General features: G+C 42.4%; 2 protein-coding genes across 5 annotated transcripts; one reads left to right on the top strand and one right to left on the bottom strand.

Annotated features, from left to right (window-relative positions):
- Positions 1-1,073: 1,073 nt before the first annotated feature.
- LOC147238608 (N-acyl-aromatic-L-amino acid amidohydrolase (carboxylate-forming) B-like) lies at positions 1,074-8,231 on the top strand. 4 transcript variants are annotated; one of them, XM_086197389.1, is made up of 8 exons: positions 2,420-2,806; positions 3,003-3,027; positions 3,220-3,459; positions 4,223-4,418; positions 4,504-4,597; positions 4,668-4,775; positions 4,899-5,011; positions 6,684-8,231. In XM_086197389.1, the coding sequence occupies exons 3-8, from the start codon at positions 3,224-3,226 to the stop codon at positions 6,939-6,941; spliced, it is 1,005 nt and encodes a 334-aa protein (XP_086053515.1). In that variant the 5' UTR covers positions 2,420-2,806; positions 3,003-3,027; positions 3,220-3,223; the 3' UTR covers positions 6,942-8,231. The 4 variants fall into 4 exon arrangements, with proteins under 4 accessions (XP_086053517.1, XP_086053515.1, XP_086053514.1 ...); XM_086197391.1 differs by lacking the exons at positions 2,420-2,806; positions 3,003-3,027 and adding an exon at positions 1,074-1,150; XM_086197388.1 differs by having other exon boundaries at positions 2,420-3,027.
- LOC147238609 (claudin domain-containing protein 1-like) lies at positions 6,364-18,171 on the bottom strand. Its single transcript, XM_086197392.1, has 4 exons — positions 17,449-18,171; positions 12,191-12,298; positions 11,379-11,516; positions 6,364-10,257 (listed from the first exon to the last, which is right to left on the bottom strand). Exons 1-4 carry the CDS (start codon positions 17,738-17,740, stop codon positions 10,037-10,039), a joined length of 759 nt encoding a protein of 252 aa, XP_086053518.1. The 5' UTR covers positions 17,741-18,171; the 3' UTR covers positions 6,364-10,036.
- Positions 18,172-18,637: the final 466 nt, after the last annotated feature.

Genomic DNA, 18,637 nt, shown 5'->3' on the forward strand with positions numbered 1-18,637 from the left:
ACCCTCCACACACTCTTTAATTTTTTTTTATTTTTTATTTTTTGTCCTTTATAAATACTGGCAGACGGTGAAATATTCTCACGTTGTTTCATTTTCCTCCTGGCCTTACGCACGATCAAACTACTCTCACTTGTGTTTGCGTCACATCTGAGTGGATATGAAGCTCGGGTTCATTTCTCATAAAAAGATAGTTGAGGATTTTTGCAACAACAACAAAAAAATGTAACCAAGTCGTGAAAGGCTGTACTTTATAAATTCCTGTATCTCGATAACAAAATTAGTTTCCTCTTGATCAGATCATTTAGCTCATTATGTCAAGAAAACTGCTTTATAACAGCATTAAAAACAGCATTAAAGTATTTAATAATTCCAATTGTGGCCTTTTTTGGCTTCCATACTAAAAAAACAGGCTTACTGCAATTAAGAGAAATTTCTTGTCGTCCCCCCCCCCCCAGATTTGGAAGAATAATTTGCCTTTTACAAGTACGATGAAGCAAAATGCAGTAAAAATGGTTCTATAAGATCAGGATAGGTGGCGATGCTGTCAAGTAGAATACAAATGAGCAAAGAGAAGAACAAAAAGCGAAAAATGCAGTGGTAAAAATACACGTCACATCCCAGTCGAGGAGTTCATACATATGCAAGTATATTTTGACACCAAAAATATGGAATAGGGTGTGTGTGTGTACGTGTGTGTGTGTGTGTGTGTGTATACGTGTGAATTTCATAATGTTGTTTGTAAGTGTACTTAAAAATGAAGAATAAAGAGGCAAAGAATTTAAAAGTATTGAAAATAACTATGATTTTATAACTGCAGAAGAATTCATATCATAGTACTGATAATTGTAAGGTAGCTTTTTTTCATGTTGTTTTTTTTGGTTCCTCTCATATTACTGGAAGAGGATTGTCTTGAGAGGAGAGAAGGGGTGAAAAAAAAAGGGAGTTTCCATACTTGAGTGAGGGGAGATGTGACATTGTTCAGTATTTTGTATGAAAAGAAAATCTGTAATAAACAAATGCTGTAATGTCAAACAAATAACTTTTCATACTTTTTGTTTTAACATTTGTTGTCACGTTTCACAACGTGAGCACAGCATGAAAAATGAAGTATCCACGCAGGATGAAATGACTTAGCTAGCGGTGAAGAAATGTAAGTTATGTCTAGTTTGTTTTGTTGAAGTTCAAGCTAATGTAACAATATCCTCTAAACTCAAGTTAATTCATCATTTTTATGAGCTAAAACAGTCAATAATATTGATCTGCCCCTTTTCTGATAGTTGATTTGTAATTATTTTTTAATAACAAAAAGCAAATAGCAAAACCCCCCCTTACTAACTTAATGTTTACATCTTTTACATTCTTTTTTCTTGTTTTACATGATGGCAACCAAAACAAAAGAATTATTGTCAGTTAGGAAGGCCAAAAGTTGCATCTTTCATATTAACTGAAGACATTTTTGAATAAATTATATAAATGCAATTTCAATAAATTGGAATATACAATATTGGCTTATCCTTGATATAGAATTAACCATGTTTTGGCTGTTAAATAATAATAATAATAATAATAATAAAGTGCATAAATGCCCTTCATTGAGCATTTAAGCTAGCTAGCAATGGTGTTCTAACTGTTGGTTAGCCCGCTAGCTAAGTCCAGACTCAAATATTTCCACTTCAACTGGATAAATGTACATGAAATTCTCTCAAAATATTTAAATATCTCTTACCTTAATGTTTTCTTGAAATAAATAGCATTTCATTTTTTTTTAATTAAAAAAATAATTTGTTTGCGATAGCTAGTTAAAGCCACTACCATCATGGCTGTTTCTCATTCTGCCCTGCCTTTTAAAGTAAAATGTCAGCATGCTAACAAGCTAATGCTAAACATCATACCAGCAAAGTGTGTTACTGTAGCCATTATGGGGCATGTTAGCATGCTAAAGCTAGCAGTGACATCAGCATCTCAGACTCCAGCCTGAGCTGAATCTCACTCATGTCACAGTCAGCTTTAAAAAAAAAAATAAAAAAATTTAAAAACAAAAAACCCCCACACATGTAAGACGTCCTCATATACTGGTTTCCATCTTGAATTTCGGACGTTAACCTCAGCTCGTCATTTATCTTGCTAGTGATGTGACGTCTGTTGTTATTTTTCTTCCATCGTTCACATCACAGGCGCCTCTCCTGCTGTGTCATGCCAGCAGATTTATTTTTAGCCAATTTTTCTGAAAGGCAGACTGGAACCTACCATTCTATACATGAGGCAGAGAGAAACATGGAGTCTGTGTGTGTGTGTGTGTGTGTGTGTGTGTGTGTGTGTGTGTGTGTGTGTGTGGATGAGCTTGGGTGGGGCTTCTGCTGCTGCTTCAGTATATTATTATATATTTATAAGGGATTATTGCTTCCACTAAAAGGGCAAGGACACTTCCTGTAGCAGTGAGAAACCCCACAACACACATGGCGGTTTAAGACGATAGTGACAACTTTCTTCAACTGGGAACTTCGAAGATGACTCATCAGTCTTTATTCCTTCTTCCTCCCTCTTTCCATGTCGTAGCGTGTCGCGTCGAAAGGATATAATTCAATCGTTGGGACACCAGGAAGCCCATTCACCACATCTCACTCAGGACACACCCTGCCCACGATACAGTGGGACACAGTGCAGTGGACAAGTTACAGAGTTTTGCATAACAGCCCGCACAGAGAGAGGGATGGGAATGCTGAATCAGTGAAAACTGCATGAAAGCCTGGGAGAGGGTGGAAGAGGGTAAACGGCAGGGGGAGAGGGAAGAGAAAGGGTAGACTGGGTAAGATCAATGTTATGATGCCTTGCCTTTCGTTTCATCTCCTGGTTGTTGATGCAGAGCTTTTAATCCAACCTGTTCCAGAGAGCTGTCCTTCACAGTTAGGAGACTTCTAATCTGCTTTTAGAGTGCAGCACATTTGTAGCTTCCTCTTTTTTTCTTTTTTTTTTTTTATATAAACTCGGAACTGCCCTGACAGTTAATCAACAAGCCAGGGGAGCGAGGTAAGATTTCAAAAATCAATCTCTGCTTTGTGGATGCAGCGTTGTAACATCAGCACTGACGACTCCTGCTGGGGGACAGGAGGGAAATCAAGTTTACTTTGAGACAATAGAGAGAACGCCACCTTATCTGCTCGAGTGAGTAACGCTCCATATACTTCCCAGTTCATGCACTTCCTCTCTGCCTCTCCTCAGTCAGATGGAAGTAGAGGAGGTGGTGTGTTTGCCGAGGTTGTCCCGGGTCGCTGTGTGCGGTGGTACCCATGGCAACGAGCTATCCGGGGTATACCTGGTGAGAGAGCTGCTGAAGGCAAAGAAGGGGAAAGAAGATGCTATGTCCGTGCAGATGGTTCTGTCCAACCCGCGAGCCATGCAGCAGTGCCGCAGATACCTCGACACCGACCTGAACCGTTGCTTCACCCACGCCGTCCTCAAGTAAGGCAGCAGTGAGAGCTGAAGAAGCTCACGGTAACAGTTCTGATCGTGATGAGGCGGGATGTTGGCTCTCGTTCATGAAACCTTGCTACGCGCAAATTTGCTCTTGCTCACTTTAAGACTCTTTCTTTCGGCTCTTTGTGACTCCTCTTCCCCGATTTCTGTTGTGTACTTGGCAAAGCTTGGCGAGTGCCCGTTACAAGACGTCCACAATAGGACGCTTCCACACTGGAAATACTTTTTCATAGTTTGGTTGAAGTACCCCCCTCTTTGACATGTCTAGACTACAGGTACTGGTTACAACTTTAGTTCTAGAGACCCCTTCTTTGAATAATCTTTCAGCTCCTACCGAAGGGAAGGTACTATCTCAGCGTAAAAACTATGTGATGAGTACTCGAAGATATTCTCTCAAGGCCTTCCGAAGATAACGTGTTTAGGTCGGTTTGTCTTTAAGTCCCAGTGCAAGTTGTTGCCAAATTTGAAGGAATTTCCTCAAGGTGTTCCCGAAATGATGCATTAAGGAATGGGACGGATGGACGGATGACTTGAAACGCCTTTGGCAAGTGCAGAGGCGTAAAAAGCCCCCAGAGGGAAAGTAGTTCCTTCAAGTTCCTTTAACCTGCTTTGAAGTTTCTACAGATTTCAGGGCTGAGGAGTTGCAAACAGGCATCAGGCTTGACTTCCTTTTAGACCAAATTGAGGGCTTAATAATCCTAAGAGCTACTTTGTCCATTGGAATATTCCGTGTACCTTTATTGCTTAGTGGTCCCATATCAGACGCAGCCCCCTATGAGATGATCCGGTCTCGAGAACTTAACGCCATGCTCGGTCCTAAAGGGAGTCCACAGGCGGTGAATCTTGTGTGCGACCTCCACAACACCACCGCCAACATGGGCTTGTGCCTCATTGCGTACTCAGACTCTGACTGGATCTGCCTGCACATATTCAGACACCTGCAGGTAAGTAGAAGCACTTCAAGAAAACTGCATTCTGAGGGCTGCTGAAGCTACTAACCTATAGTCACAACTGATATCTCACTTTCAGAGACAGATGCCAGATATCCCAGTGAGGTACATCCACTTTGATGTGTCCCATAGGGAATCGTATTCCCTAGACTCAGTGGGAAAACACGGGTTTGGTAAGTTATTCCCGTTCTAACGCCTAACAATACTGGATCGTCTGCGATATTTCAAACCCATTCTCTGCAGCCATGGAGATCGGTCCGCAACCTCACGGCGTGGTGAGGTCAAACATCTATACAGCCATGAAAGTAGGCGTCCAGCACGTGCTCGATTGGGTGCGTTTCTTCAACTCAGGTACAAGTAGATGCATGTGTCCAACTTGTTCCCTCCAAAACATGCAAGCACTGTGATATTCAGCTGTTTTGTTTTGTTTTTTTGGGGGGGGGGGGGGCTTTCCCGTTCTGTTCTCATGTTCAGGTACTATTTTTGAGGGGGGTTACGTGGATGTGTTCACCATGGTCCGACACATCGACTACCCCAGAGACCGTGAGACCCACCATATCACGGCAGCAATTCATCCTCAACTCCAGGTACATTAAAAAGTCGACCGCTGTCCGAGTTCCAGTGCTGCTTGAAGATGCAGGCTCGTAAGTTCACCTAGAAGGACTCAACACGTCAAAAAACACACTTCTCCGATTTGATTCGGATGGATGCCGGGTAGATATTCAACCCGGAAATGTAAGAGACGTGGCACTGCGCAAAACTTTAAAGAAGAATTGTCAACCGGCAAATTTTAAAACCAACAAAAAAAACACTCGCAGGAGAATGCTTACTTTATTCTTATTTATTCTGGGTGACAAACATGCAGCTGTCAGCCATCATCAGTGAGTTGTAAAACCTGGAATAAGAGGCGATGCTAAAACTACGCAGGAAACGTTACAAAGAACTGTCGGATTGGCAGGTTCCAAAACGAACGAGAGACGAGCACTGACGGGTGAATGCTTCTATTGTTCCGATTTATTCTGGAGGGTAGAAAATAGAATAAATAGAAGCTTAAAGGCATCATCAGTGTGTGTAGTAACCTGAAATATGAAACCATGTTCAGGAGTTGTAGTGTCAGGGCAGCGTCTTTTTACTTTGAGTCATCGCCATACCTGCAGACGAGCACAGTGCCAATCGACGTCAAAACAGGGTGGACGTACCATAAAAAAAAAAAAAAAAAAAACCTTTGAGGTTTGTTGCTGTCAGAGGATCATCAACAGCGTGGGAATCTGGGACGTTGTCTGCTTACCAAAACACTCCGAGGAAGGCATGAAAATGGAACGGTGAAACATTAGATGTGTTGTTCTTTCCCTCTGCGTTGTTTTGCCATCAGTCATAGATAAGCCGCTTTTACGAGATCAGATTAAAAGTCTATTTTAGTCCAGAAGAGCCCGAAATAGTCACAAGGGGTGATAATTGGAACCACGTTACAAACACAGAAACGTTTTAACAGGAATGTAGTCAGTAAAACGTATCATTTTATCATGATTTTATGACATCTTCATGTTTCGGAACACTTTGCAACTTTTTTTTTTTTTTTTTTTCCAAATAAAAGTTTATTATTGTTCAAGCTTCCAGTCCAACCTCAGCTCCTCGCAGGGTAGCTGTTTCGTTCGCGTGTGTACCTACGACACAGCTGACCAGAAATAGCCGTCCTCTCCGATTCAGCCATTTTTCCAATTCGGACTTGTTTTTGGTTTTGATGTTTGAGAGTAGAATTATTTGTCTTTTTCCTTTTTTCATTTGGACGTTATTATTTGCATCACTCCTTCATCAAATCAATTTGATGGATTGACAGCGAAGCGTAGAAAAACAACACCTTGGTGTAAATGTGCAGCGTATTTCTCACGCGGATCATAGTTCAGTGTGAACAGTGTGTGTTGCATCGTATCATTGTCAGCATTGTCACAAAAACAGGCTGACAAATCTCTTTCAAAGGTCTAGTTTTTACACTTTTTTGTACTTTGTGTACTTCTCAGACTGTTTTTCACTTTTCGGTGAGAAAAGTTGAATCAGTCCTTATTTTACCACATTTTTCCACCTACTTTTTTTTTTTGTACACAGGTATCTGTACTTGGTCTCGACTAAATGTTCTGTATTTAAACCATAGCTCTACCATTCTCTGCGTAGACCGTAAACCGCCATGCTATCGCACAAACGCAGACATGCTGAGATTTGACCGAGAAACGCTGCAAAATAACCGACCGTGTGTTTTCACAGGACAGAGATTTTTGCCTCCTCCACCCCGAAGACCCTCTGTTCCAGACTTTCTCAGGTGACACTCTGAGGTATAAAGGGACTGAACCTCTTTATCCCTTCTTCATCAATGAATGTGCCTACTACGAGAAGGGCATCGCGCTCTCCCTGGCGAGGAAAAGATGCGTGATGATCCCACCGATCCGGGCGCAGACAGAGCAGGAGGAACAAGCAAATCGAGAGAGTTTCGGATCAGAAGAAGAGGAGGAAGAGGAGGAGTGAGGATGGCCCTCTACAAGGACAGTATTTGATACTGGGATACAGACTGACGTGAACACCTTTTAAAAAAAAAAAGAAAAAAGAAACAAGCTTTTATTGAAATGACAGCAGTTGCTCGGAACACGCACACGTGCATGTGTCTGTTCACATCAACACGCAATGTCAGTGTACAATTAAAAAGCATTGCAACTGGAGATTGTACGACACATTCACTGTAGAGTGACAAAACCGTTCACGAGGTGATACCAGGTGTTATGTATATTTAGTACGGTGGATTCAAGGGTTCAACCAGTTCTTGTGTTTGAAGGCTGAATACGTAACATACAATCAGATCTATTAAAGAGACCTCTTCGATGTTTACGGAGACATATAACATCTCACCATAATATCTTTTAATTTCTTGGACTATTGCGATATTTACACGGTCAAAAAAATAGAAATTCAACAACAGTCACAACAGCAATATTCAGGACACAATGGAAGTGCAAAGGAATACAGTAGCGTATCGCAATATGGCCTTTAAAATACATTCAGAATGCCTGACAGGGTTCAGTTAATTTCCATTTGAAACAGGTTTTTTTTTTTTGTTTTTTGTTGTTTTGTTTTTTTCAGAATGGGAAAAACAAATCGATAAGATATAAAAAGGAAAGGACAAAATCAAATACGGACGTGGAAACCAGTTCATAATCATTTAACAAAACACAAGAAGCACAAGCAAGATGGATGAATGACCTTTTTCATCTTTTCTACAAAAGCCTACAAAATCCTTCAAAACATGACTATTATGCTTGAGAATGAATAAATAAATATAAAACAATACGCTGGGTAAACAAATTCAAACAGTCTGACTTTAGTAACGGTTATAAATAAATAAATACCACAAAGTTTACAAAAAAAAGCATGAACGAAAGCCTTTAGGCTTCATCGCACCATATATAGTATATTAGTACTGTAATTACCTCTCTTACTGTACTCTTCATTAAAGCCAAATAAAAGGTACAATTTGTAAGAATTGTCATCATGCAGAAATCAGCAGAAATCTCAGCGAAGAGAACAAACTTGTTTCTTTTATGCTTTACTTACTGTTTCTTTCTGGTTAAAAGGGACTCTTGTGATAAAACTAAGTCGACAAAATAAAGGTTTCTCCCACCAACGAGGAACGCAAGTTCTCAATATGCACCTCCACCACAAGAACTTCACCTGGGAACTTGGGAAATATTAAGAAACTCTATGACTTTTGATTGCATGAAGCAAGGTCCAAATTTAGTCCTGAGGTAATCGATCAACCCCCCCCCCCCCCAATAAAATTTCCAACTCAAAAAGGTAGTGCATTCCAAATGAATTTTTGAGTGCTTAACAATTCTAATTGGTTAAGTATTCAAAGCATTTTATTTCACCTGCCATGCGCAGCAGCAAGTTCACCGGGATCCATTGATTAAGGCGCATAGAGGCTTTTTACTCCACACCAAAAGGGGGCAGCATATTACCAGAATGACACCAGAGTATCGGGGTGATAAGAAAGAAGAAAATGCTGCCATCTTTAGCATGAGCTGGACAGTAAAGCTCTCAGTCCCCAGCCCCTTCCTTTGGTCTATAATGTTGGTGAGTATCTGAAGGAGTAAGGTTGCGGACACCTTCAGAAAGGGTACACCATGGGGTAGAAGAAAAAGTAAAGTGTGCGCATTCTTACCATCTATTTACCCTAATATATAGTCATGGCCACGCACGCTGAAAACATTGTCAATCATGGTTACGCTTTCTGAAACCGGACAAAATTCTCTGCATTAGTTATGATAACCTGAGGAAACACCGGAAACGTGAAATGTAAGTATGTGCCGTCTGCACGTCCTTAGCCTCAGTAAGCTTTGTTAGTTGTAGCTAACATAAGCATCATACCTGGGAATTGAGACATTTGGACTTACTCCATTGTCCAGCTGAAATCACTTTACTTTAGACATAGAACAAAGTACAATTTGGTCCTGGTACCAATATCAGTTGAAGTGTGAACAGTAACCAACCCTTCTATGTAGTATTGTTAGATGAGGGAAGGTGCTAGCCAGTGTTCATTCCTACAAACTGTACCTTTAACTTCGTATTTTTTCAAAGCAGCTGCAGTAAAATGTACAACACAACAGCACACATTCGTCAAAATAAATTCACGTGATTTGATCTGGCTGCAGGCGAGTGTTCGAGAGTGTGCCCGTTATACCTGCTGTACATATCTTTGTTTTTAACAAGTGCAATGGAGTAAAACGGAACCACACCCAAAAGGGTGAGAGGCTTGCAGTTGCAAAGGACTTGAAAGTTTCAACTTCTTCAAGCTTTCAGCTTTAGTGAAAAGTGTCTCCAGTGAATGCAAATCAAACTTGTTCTGTTACACAATAAAAGCCAGATGTGAGAAGAGATTTTAAAAAGGTTTTTTTTTTTTTTTTTGGCTGCTATAGTACAACAACCCTCCAATAATATGAGGAATCCTTTTAAATTATGATGTGAGAATGGACAAAATATGGGGAACGCTTCTGAAGAGAAAAGGGAAAAGAAAGGCCAAGTAATGAGACAAGTTTTGAGCAAAATCCCTCATGTACCTATGTTGGAATGGATTTAGCTCAAAACTCGTCTCAAAACTTGGCCTCTTTCTCTTCCCTTTTCAAAGAGTTCAGACATTGGCTGAGAACAATGTTACCAAAATTAAAACGATAAAAATGAGACTCAAGGTTTAGCTAACTGGCTTTTACCCTCTTTTCCAGTGCAACATATTAACGGCCTGGATTAATTAGCGCGTATTTTGAAAGTGGGACACATCTAATCCTTTTCAGCTTGGTGACAAGTTACTCAGAAGCAAACATATGTTGCCGTCTACGCATCTCTCTGGTTGACTTTTCAAACCAGTTCCATAACCCCTTGAAAGAGGGAGAGAGAGAAATCTAATCTTTTAATACAGCAGATAGGGTCGATACTGTGGTGTACATGCACTTTAATCCATCAGAGGTCAAAATGCACAGATTAACCCACATCCTGGTCCGAGGTCATTCGAAAATGCATCTTGGTTTCAGAGTTGGGCGTGAATCAGAACAGGGTAGAGAGCTCAGTGGCTCAGGCTACGCCACCCGGTAGGCGGTCATGCGGTAGTAGTTCTGACTGTGACTGCGTGCTGCCCAAACAAGCAGCGCCGCAGCCATCATGTGGAGCGGTGAGGAAATGAGCGCCAAGTAGAGGGACCAGCCAAGGGAACCGTCCACCTTGTCGGGCAGCATGGAGACTCTGTGGAGTAGGTCCATCCCTGCCAGGTAGCAGCACACCGTGGCTAACGTGCAGAGACCTGCAGGGCAGCGGACAAGGGGATTAACTATGTCATACCTGCCCAGAATTGCATACATAGACATTTTTTTACAACATACATTTAAATCAGTATCCTACAGGTGAAATTTAAGACTTTTTGCTCTGAGAATGTTTTTTTCTGTCAGGAAGTTTTCAATGCGTTGCCAGAACATTCTACCTCAAAGTTAGGATACAGTCCTAAAAATCAGTTGAAAAAAAAAAAAATCTTGACAAAAAAAATGTTTGTTGGACCACTCAACAAGTCCCTTCAAGATCTTAATAAATATTTAACCTGGCGTTTTTAGAACTTGTAGGAAATATTTGGCCAATTTTGTAGGAACGTTCCCTGACGGCTGGGGTTGATAGTTAGCATGCTAATTCAGTAGACATCTCTGCTAAGGCTGGGTATCAAACTCTTAAGGGTACCAACTGGGTCACATTGGACTATTTTAAATTGAAGGTTACCAAATTTTGGTACAAGATCCTATCACGGTGACAGCCAGAGAACGGGAAGAAAGAGAGAGACTATCCCATTTGTTTTTAATGTGAGAGCAGTACTGGTGCGTCATAAGTGTCGCTACACTTAGCTTAGCACAGCTTTTGTGATGCAACGTGTAAGACTTTTCAGGACAATAATCTATCTTGGGGAAGTGCCTGGTGAACCAGATTAATTTAATATCTGACAACTGCACAGTCAGCCTCAAAACTGGCCGCAAAGCTAAGTCTCCTGCAGCAATGTTAGCTAGTTGTATTAGCAGCACACCTGCAGCTAGCGCCATCAGTGGCAGTAAGGCGGCAGCCAGCGTCAAAGATGACGGTGACATGGCATCAAATTCACCATGTAAGGTTACAGGTAATATTAAGCTTGTTGTTTCATTCGTTCACATCAGTAAAGTAGAACATCAGTACTACTAACATACACTTCAAAAATATCAGCGTTAACATCAGAACTGGGTCCCCCCCCCCCCCATCATTATGTTGATAATTTCAAGTAATTTTCTGAATGTTTCAAACTTAAAACATGTACTTATAAGACTTTTTTTAAAATTAATCTCTTTATAGTGAAAGTGGCCAACTGCCAGTTGTAAGTCAAGTAGTCTGGTGAGGCTTGATGTAACTCACCAGCCAGAAGATGAAGGACCCCCACACCCAGTGTTGGAGTGAGGCTTCGACAGAGGCAGGCGAAGAACCCGATCAGGCCTGCCAGCACCACCAGGCCCAGAGACACCAGTGGCAGAAGGAACTGGCACCTCCACAGGTCTGAGCATACATACAGATGCAGGTACGTCAAACTAACTTGAGGGATGAATGAGGGCTGCTGATTTGGAACTATGGCACTTACTATGTATAATTCGTACCCACAGTTTAAAAGTTTTCATTAATTCTTTTTTTTACTTCCTGTGTCATCTTATCCAGAGACAAAATTTCAGAGTACTCATAAGCTGGATTTTTAAAGGACATTTTTAATGACTGCACATTATCTGAAATGTCTATTTTCTCTTGAAATACAAACTTAAATCCAAATTAAAATTTACCTCTGTACATTTAAATAAAATGAAGTTTGATACAGCATGAACATGAATTTAAGTGAACCAATATTAACAAAAAAAAAAACATTTTTTTCTCTGCCAATCTTACCTGAACCAGGTACAGTTTACTGTTGTCAGGTACTGGTGGAGCAAATTTCCATGACTTTTTTTCCCCAAATCTTCTGTGTTTATTTATTTTTCAAAAATTTTCCAGGCTTGGACAGTAATATTTTTTAAAAATCTATTAATTTACTAGGTATTTTATGACAATATGAACCCTATAAAAGGGGATTTAAATGCCATTGTTAGATTTCAATGATCATCTCCACATCGGTTCCCCAATTTAAATCCATGACCTTCCCAAATGTGTCACACATCTTGAACGAGGTCATGGATTTAACTTACATGTCCGCAGCATGTCCTCCCCACTGTTGTGGTTTCCTGGTTCTTTGTACTTGGGAGTGAACTGCTGAGGCAGTGAGAAACTTCTGCATTCCAACACCACCTTGACATCTGAAAGAAGTTAAAGACCCAGCAGTTAAGCATGAGCTAGTCATTTATTAGCAAACCATTTTTCGCTCTATTTTTCCTTTACCACTGCATTTAGGTATCGGCATGTTTTCTAGCTTTTTGGAGAAACTGCATGATTTCAACTGATTTATAGACAATATATTAGGAGGAATGGCGCGCCATGGCTCAGAGGTAGCCTGGCCGTCTAGCAACCAAAGGGTTGCTGGTTTGATCCTCACTTCCCCCGGTGACCATGTCGAAGTAACATTGAGCAAGACACTGAACCTCTACGTGTTGTGACAGCAGCAATTGTAATAGACTGTGGCTTGTCAGGGAGCATGACAATTGATGGCCCGACGTCAATCACTGAGCGAAACTGTAGCAGATTTCCAACCACAGATGGTGACTTGATTGGATGATGTGCTGCACTGGGAGTGCCCTTCCAGTATGTCAGGTGCTGAACACATACAATGTGTGTTTTGCCATTTCTGCTCTGCCACACATGGCAACACCAATAACTAATGCTAAGCTAGCAATAATTACAAACCATTTCACCTGCACCTGCACCAGGAAGCAATTGTGGGAACTCAAGTTCATGTTAGGGGATGAGAGTGCGGTCAAAAATTCCTCGCATCCTCCTGTCAAATCTGAATTAGGTGTTTTCCAGTTTGACGTCACGAAATACACTGAGGAATGGAGGAGGACTGGATCCCAGTGGTAAATGAATAGAACTTTTACAAGCATTTTTGTTTTTGTTTTTTTCCTCTGCAAATAGATAACCAGTATGTAGTTTTGTCGGGATTTGCCAGTCCCATGCACATCCCCGCTAAAGCATGGAAGATCTATTGGTACTGGGGGGAAAGCACCCTCCAACAAAATAAGTAAAACTTCTCCATCACACAAAGTTTGAAATTGTGACTCTCCAGCTCCGAGCTTAGCTTCTTTGGTTAAGTTCCAGTTTTAATTGCCTGAGACGAGATGCTCAAGACAACTTCTGAACATACATGTAACGTATCCTGATTTTCCATAAGACTTCCACCAGTGGTTGCTGGCATGCCAGGTTCTCTTAAGACATCATGATCAAGGAGTACTCAAGAGTTGTACTAGCTCTTGACAGTATATTTTACTCATTCTGGGCTCTCAATGGTTCTGATTGTAATTCTGCAACCAAATAATTTCAGGCCTTTACTCTTCTTCTATGGTACATTAATACATATGTTCCTTCAGAATCCATCAATCTCTCTTATTGATGACATTTAAATGTAAAAACAGAAAGATGCTAGGGACCTAAGTATTGCTGCGACCATAGGCTCCAGTCCCCCCCCCCCCCCCCGCAACCCTTAACAGGATAAGCGGTAGAAAATGGATGGATGGATGTAATTTTCAGCTCCGTCCATAGAGCTCCGGCCAGGTTGAAAGGAAAGTGGTTCAGTTTGCACTGTTGCCTGAAGGCCCAGGGTTTGAGCCCTTGCCATTCCATTACACAAGAAAAATGAACCAAAACTATCATTTAATATCAAAGTTGATTTGGTTTTCTTTGAGTTACCCATTTCAGGCTGACACTACTGAATTTGTCTTGCTGTCCAACAGGAGGCCCAGCAGCAAATCCAGGTATAACTGGAGCTACGTGCTAACGCCATCCTAGTCACACTTTAATTGAGTGTTGGTCTGGTGTTTCATGCATGTGCAATCTGAAAAGCTTTAACACCTGTTCTTTCAGTGTAGTTGACATAGGCACAAATTTTGGGTAGTGGGTGGACAGGATCAAGCAGATTCACCCTGCTTTGCGTGGATCAGTGCACCTTAACAGACCTTAACAGACAGACACACAAACTATGAAATAGCCGTAAGGCATGCTCAGACAGACACTCCTATACAAACAATTGCAGATTACTCACCATTCTTTAAAAAAGCGACTCCTGGTTGTCTTCATAACCACTCAACCAGTCCTACAAGCTTGTTGTGAGACACTACTGATGCCTAAACTTGGGTGTGACATTAAAAGGCAGAATAATTCCTTCGATCACATCACGGTTTGCAGTAATCCAGCTGTAATTAATTAATGGATTCTTTCTCAATGATCACATTTTATAATACATGCTGTTAGTAAATGTTCTCCTTAAAGTCTGATGAATTGATTTTATTTTTCAATTGATTAATAGATAATTGATACACGTGCCTTTTTTCCCCACTTAATGTATTTTCACCGAAACCATGTGCTTGGGGGCTTCCAGTATATTTTCTGACAGACCTAACATTAATGCTAGTGGTGCCAGCCTAGCCTCTGATGGTACTAGCACCATTCATGGGAAAGAGGATATGCAGAAGGAAGCTGAATGCTTCAGCAGTTACAGGACTGAAAAGGCTTGGAAACAAGTGCACATGTACTTCAAACCTACTTTTTCAGCCCCTTCCGTTATCTTGACTGTCTCCACTGATCCTCCATATCTCTAGTACGGATAATCAATTGAAGTCAGATTAACTTCAAGGACTGCTGCCTCACACCACAGATGTTGACCTTTTTTCCTGTTTTGACCACAAAAAATAAGAGTAAATGTGTTTTGTAGTCAGTAGCATAGACCCTTGATGCCCTTTTTCAAATCCACGAGCCCCAATGTTGTCAGATTGCCAGTTTTCCACCCATTTGAGCAACTTTCATCACATTAAACTGGAAAACTTATCACTGCTCAATATTCATCAGTGCTATTTTCTAGCTCCTCCTGGAACTATCACCTTATCGTGGTGGAGGAGTTTGAGTGCCCAAATGACCCTAGGAGCTATGCTGTCTGGGGCATTTTCCCCTGGTAGGGTCACCCACGGCAGATTTGTCCTAGCCAAAGGACCAGACAAAGAACGGTTCAAAAGAGCCTTCATGGAAAGAAGAACTAGGAGTTTGTGTACCCAGCCCGGAAGGTTACCGGGGCCCCGCCCTGGAGCCAGGCCTGGGGTAGGGGCCCGTTGGCGAGCACCTGGTGGTTGGGCCTTAGCCCATGGGGGCCTTGGCTGTTTGATCCCCAGACATGGAAGCTGGCTTTTGGAACATGGAATGTCACCTCTCTGGCGGGGAAGAAGCCAGAGCTGGTGGAAAAGGTTGAGTGTTACCGGCTGGACATAGTCAGCCTCACCTCAACACATTGCTCCGGGTCCGGAACCCAAGTCCTTTAGAGGGGTTGGACTCTCTCCTTCATTGGGGTTGCTCCAGGTGAGAGGTGGAGGGCCGAGGTAGGCTTTTTGTTAGTCCCCAGACTCTCTCCCTGTACGCTTATGCGCGGAACAACAGTTCAGCTTACCCACCCTTCCTGGAGTCCCTGGGAAAGGTGCTGGTTGGCGCCCCAACTGGGGACTCATTGTCCTACTGGGGAACATCAACGCCCCATTTTTAAGAAAGGGGACCAGAGGGTTTGTTCCAACTATCGCGGGATGACACTCCTCAGCCTCCCTGGAAAGGTCTATGCGAGGGAGAGGAGGGTCAGGGCGATAGTCGAACCTCAGCTTGAGGAGGAGCAATGAGGTTTTCACCTTAGCCATGGAACGGTGTATCAGCTCTTCACCCTCGCTAGGGTGGTGGAGGGGGCATGTGAGTTATCCCAACCAGTGCACATGTGCTTTGTGGATTTGGAGAAGGCTTATGACCATATTCCCAGGAGCACCCTGTGGGGGGTACTCCGGGAATATGGGCCGGATGGCTGAAGGGCCATTCAGTCTTTCTACCAGAGGAGTGAAAGTCTGGTTCATGTTGCCGGCAGTAAGTCAGACTTGTTCCCAGTGAGGGTTGGACTCCGCCAAGGCGCCCTTTGTCACTGGTTCTGACCATAATTTTTATGGACAGCATTACTAGGCGCAGCCAGATGGTGAAGAGGGTCGAGTTTGGTGGTGGGATGGTGAGTATGCCTCCTGGACCCCTCCCTCGGGAAGTTTTCCAGGCATGTCAGACCGGGAGGAGGCCTTGGGGCTGGCTGGCCTGGGAACGCCTCAGGATTCCCCCAGAACAGCTGGTGAAAGTGGCTGGGGAGAGAACAGTCTGGGCTTCCTTGCTGAGGCTGCTGCCCCCACGACCCAGACCAACCAGATAAGTGGAGGACAACAAGGACGATATTTTCTAGTGAAAGTAATATTTTCACCTGTGCATAGAGACATGTGACACAACCATGCCAAACAAATGCCAGGTTAGGGTCAAACAATCACTGTATTTACATGTACAGTATACTCCAGCTACAGTTATCGTTCACTTAGGTTATTTAATTGGAGTACTTTGGTGATCTAGTAGTGATCAATTCCCCAAAGTACAGTATGTGCACTTCCTGAATGGTAGCCCTCTCTTGCTAAAAAAGTTAACCAGCAGTTAACGGCGTACCTTTGGAATGCCTGTCTTAAATTCAAAAACTTAAAGAAAAAGGGACAACTCCTTCAGCAAATACATGACGTTTCCCTTTTTGTCAACAAATGCCATGTTTTCTACAGTAGTTTCATGATGTTATAACCCCCCCCCCCATTGTTTAGTGTTTGACCTTCAGGTTAATCACAGTGGATCCTATAGAATATGTGCAGAAAACCAAGCCAGTTAAAGCGTTAGCATTCAATAGTAATTTCATTCCCAACCTCGTTATCTAGGTGTTGTAGTACAACTTTGAGAAATTCAAATTTGTATGATTTCACTCGGACTAACATTCACAAAATGAATGGACTTTTTTCTAAATTTCCGGTGAACACACTTGTTCATTTTCTGCCATTTCACTCTTCAGAAGTAGCCCCCCCTCCCCACCCCCATTCAAAAATCGCTAGTTCCACCCCTGTTTGTAGGAGGGTCTGTTCCTTCCATGAACCATGTAAACAGTTTGATAAAATATAAAGTATTTTGTTGACATGAGACAAATCAGGGTTGCTGATTAACTTCATCCCCAGTGCAAATGTATCCCTTAGTTAAACAACAGCAGCAAATAGTGTGTGGTAATCAAAGACTCCATTATCATTTATTTGTTTGTTTTAAGATACAGTCTCCATTAATCACATATAACAAAAGACAGTACTTGGACACAGTCCAAGAGATATATTTGGGCTGTAGATGAGTCACACCTGGTGGCATCTACAGTACCTGAGAAACAAGCTCCTAAATGATTAACACCTGACTCATCCGTCTGAAGAGATGAACCTACCTGGCTCCTTGTACCACTGAGGACCACCAGGGACCAGCACACACCGCCACCAGAGGCCCACGGTCCCGTTGAGTCTGAACAAGGTGTCGCTGTAGGTTTTCTCATCGAACTCCCCGTCCATGAACTCCTCATAGAGGGAGCGCAGTTCGGACACGTTGGCCTCTCCGCGCACGGTGGGGCTGCTGTACTGGTACCAGTGCTGCGTCCCTACGGCCACCGAGAGATAAACGGTTGCCAGGATGCTCAGGACGCAGGCGATGACCAGAGCTGTGGCGTAGCGGTTATCCACCATTGTTCACCCACACACGAACACGTCAAAGGGGGGATTAAGTTGATGCTGGTGGCCGATCGCAGCGCGCAAAATGTGATCGATCGATGAGTTTCCTGTCACCCACTCCCATCCGAGTCACTCTGACATCAATATGCAAAAGATAACCAGCGCCAATCAACGTTTTGGTTTCACTGATCGATCCCCCCCTCCAGTGCTGTTCTAACCGTCAGCAGCCCTGTAGCCCGGCTTGGATGCGCCATCTGTTCACTTGTCCCACTTCCACAGATGGTGATGGGTGGTCGGACGATTCCTAATTCACACAACAATTTGTCCGCGATGATGATGATGATGACAAGACCCCCACCCCCCGCCACAAAAACTGGTCTCTACTGGAAAATACCTGGCTCTAATAATCATTACGGGAACTCTAAATGTGTAGGTCCGTTCAGCTCCGGGGGGGCGGGAGGGAGTTCATCCAGGACGGTTGGAGTTGTAAACACACTAATCCATGCGTTTCCCTCTTCCGGTTCCGGCGATCAGCTGATGTACAGGCGAGATGAAGATACAGATTAAAAATAAATAGATATAAGTCCCCCGCAAATAAATGTTTAAATTGATCACATTAAAAGCTACTTCTGAATGAATTTACATTATGAAATTCCTTCTTATACCAAATTGGATACTTTGACCAATAAGACCATAAAACTTTATTGATATGGTTTCAAAGTACTTTCGACAAAATGTAATATTTAAAATAAAATTGATAAATATGAAAGAACTACCTTAAAGAAGGCTCGTCATTAATATATTTATATCTATAATATTAAAAAAAAAAACATATTAAACACTGCTCAAATAGTTAGGGGCGGCATGGCTCGGAGTAAGAGTGGACGAGTCGCCGGTTCCATCCTCACTTCC

Source organism: Aulostomus chinensis, chromosome 24, assembly GCF_037954235.1.
Source record: "Aulostomus chinensis isolate RoL2024-O1b breed Wild chromosome 24, RoL_Achi_v1.0, whole genome shotgun sequence".
NCBI classification, from domain to species: Eukaryota; Metazoa; Chordata; class Actinopteri; order Syngnathiformes; family Aulostomidae; genus Aulostomus; species Aulostomus chinensis.

Coding starts and splice junctions, on each gene's coding strand:
- LOC147238609 (XM_086197392.1), bottom strand. CDS start 17,740: ATGGTGGATAACCGCTACGCCACAGCTCTGGTCATCGCCTGCGTCCTG. Junction 12,299..17,448: donor TCAGTGGTACAAGGAGCCAG/GTAGGTTCATCT, acceptor AACTTCTTTCAG/ATGTCAAGGTGGTGTTGGAA. Junction 11,517..12,190: donor GGAGGACATGCTGCGGACAT/GTAAGTTAAATC, acceptor ATGTATGCTCAG/ACCTGTGGAGGTGCCAGTTC.
- LOC147238608 (XM_086197391.1), top strand. CDS start 3,224: ATGGAAGTAGAGGAGGTGGTGTGTTTGCCGAGGTTGTCCCGGGTCGCT. Junction 4,598..4,667: donor AGTGGGAAAACACGGGTTTG/GTAAGTTATTCC, acceptor CATTCTCTGCAG/CCATGGAGATCGGTCCGCAA. Junction 5,012..6,683: donor CAATTCATCCTCAACTCCAG/GTACATTAAAAA, acceptor GTGTTTTCACAG/GACAGAGATTTTTGCCTCCT.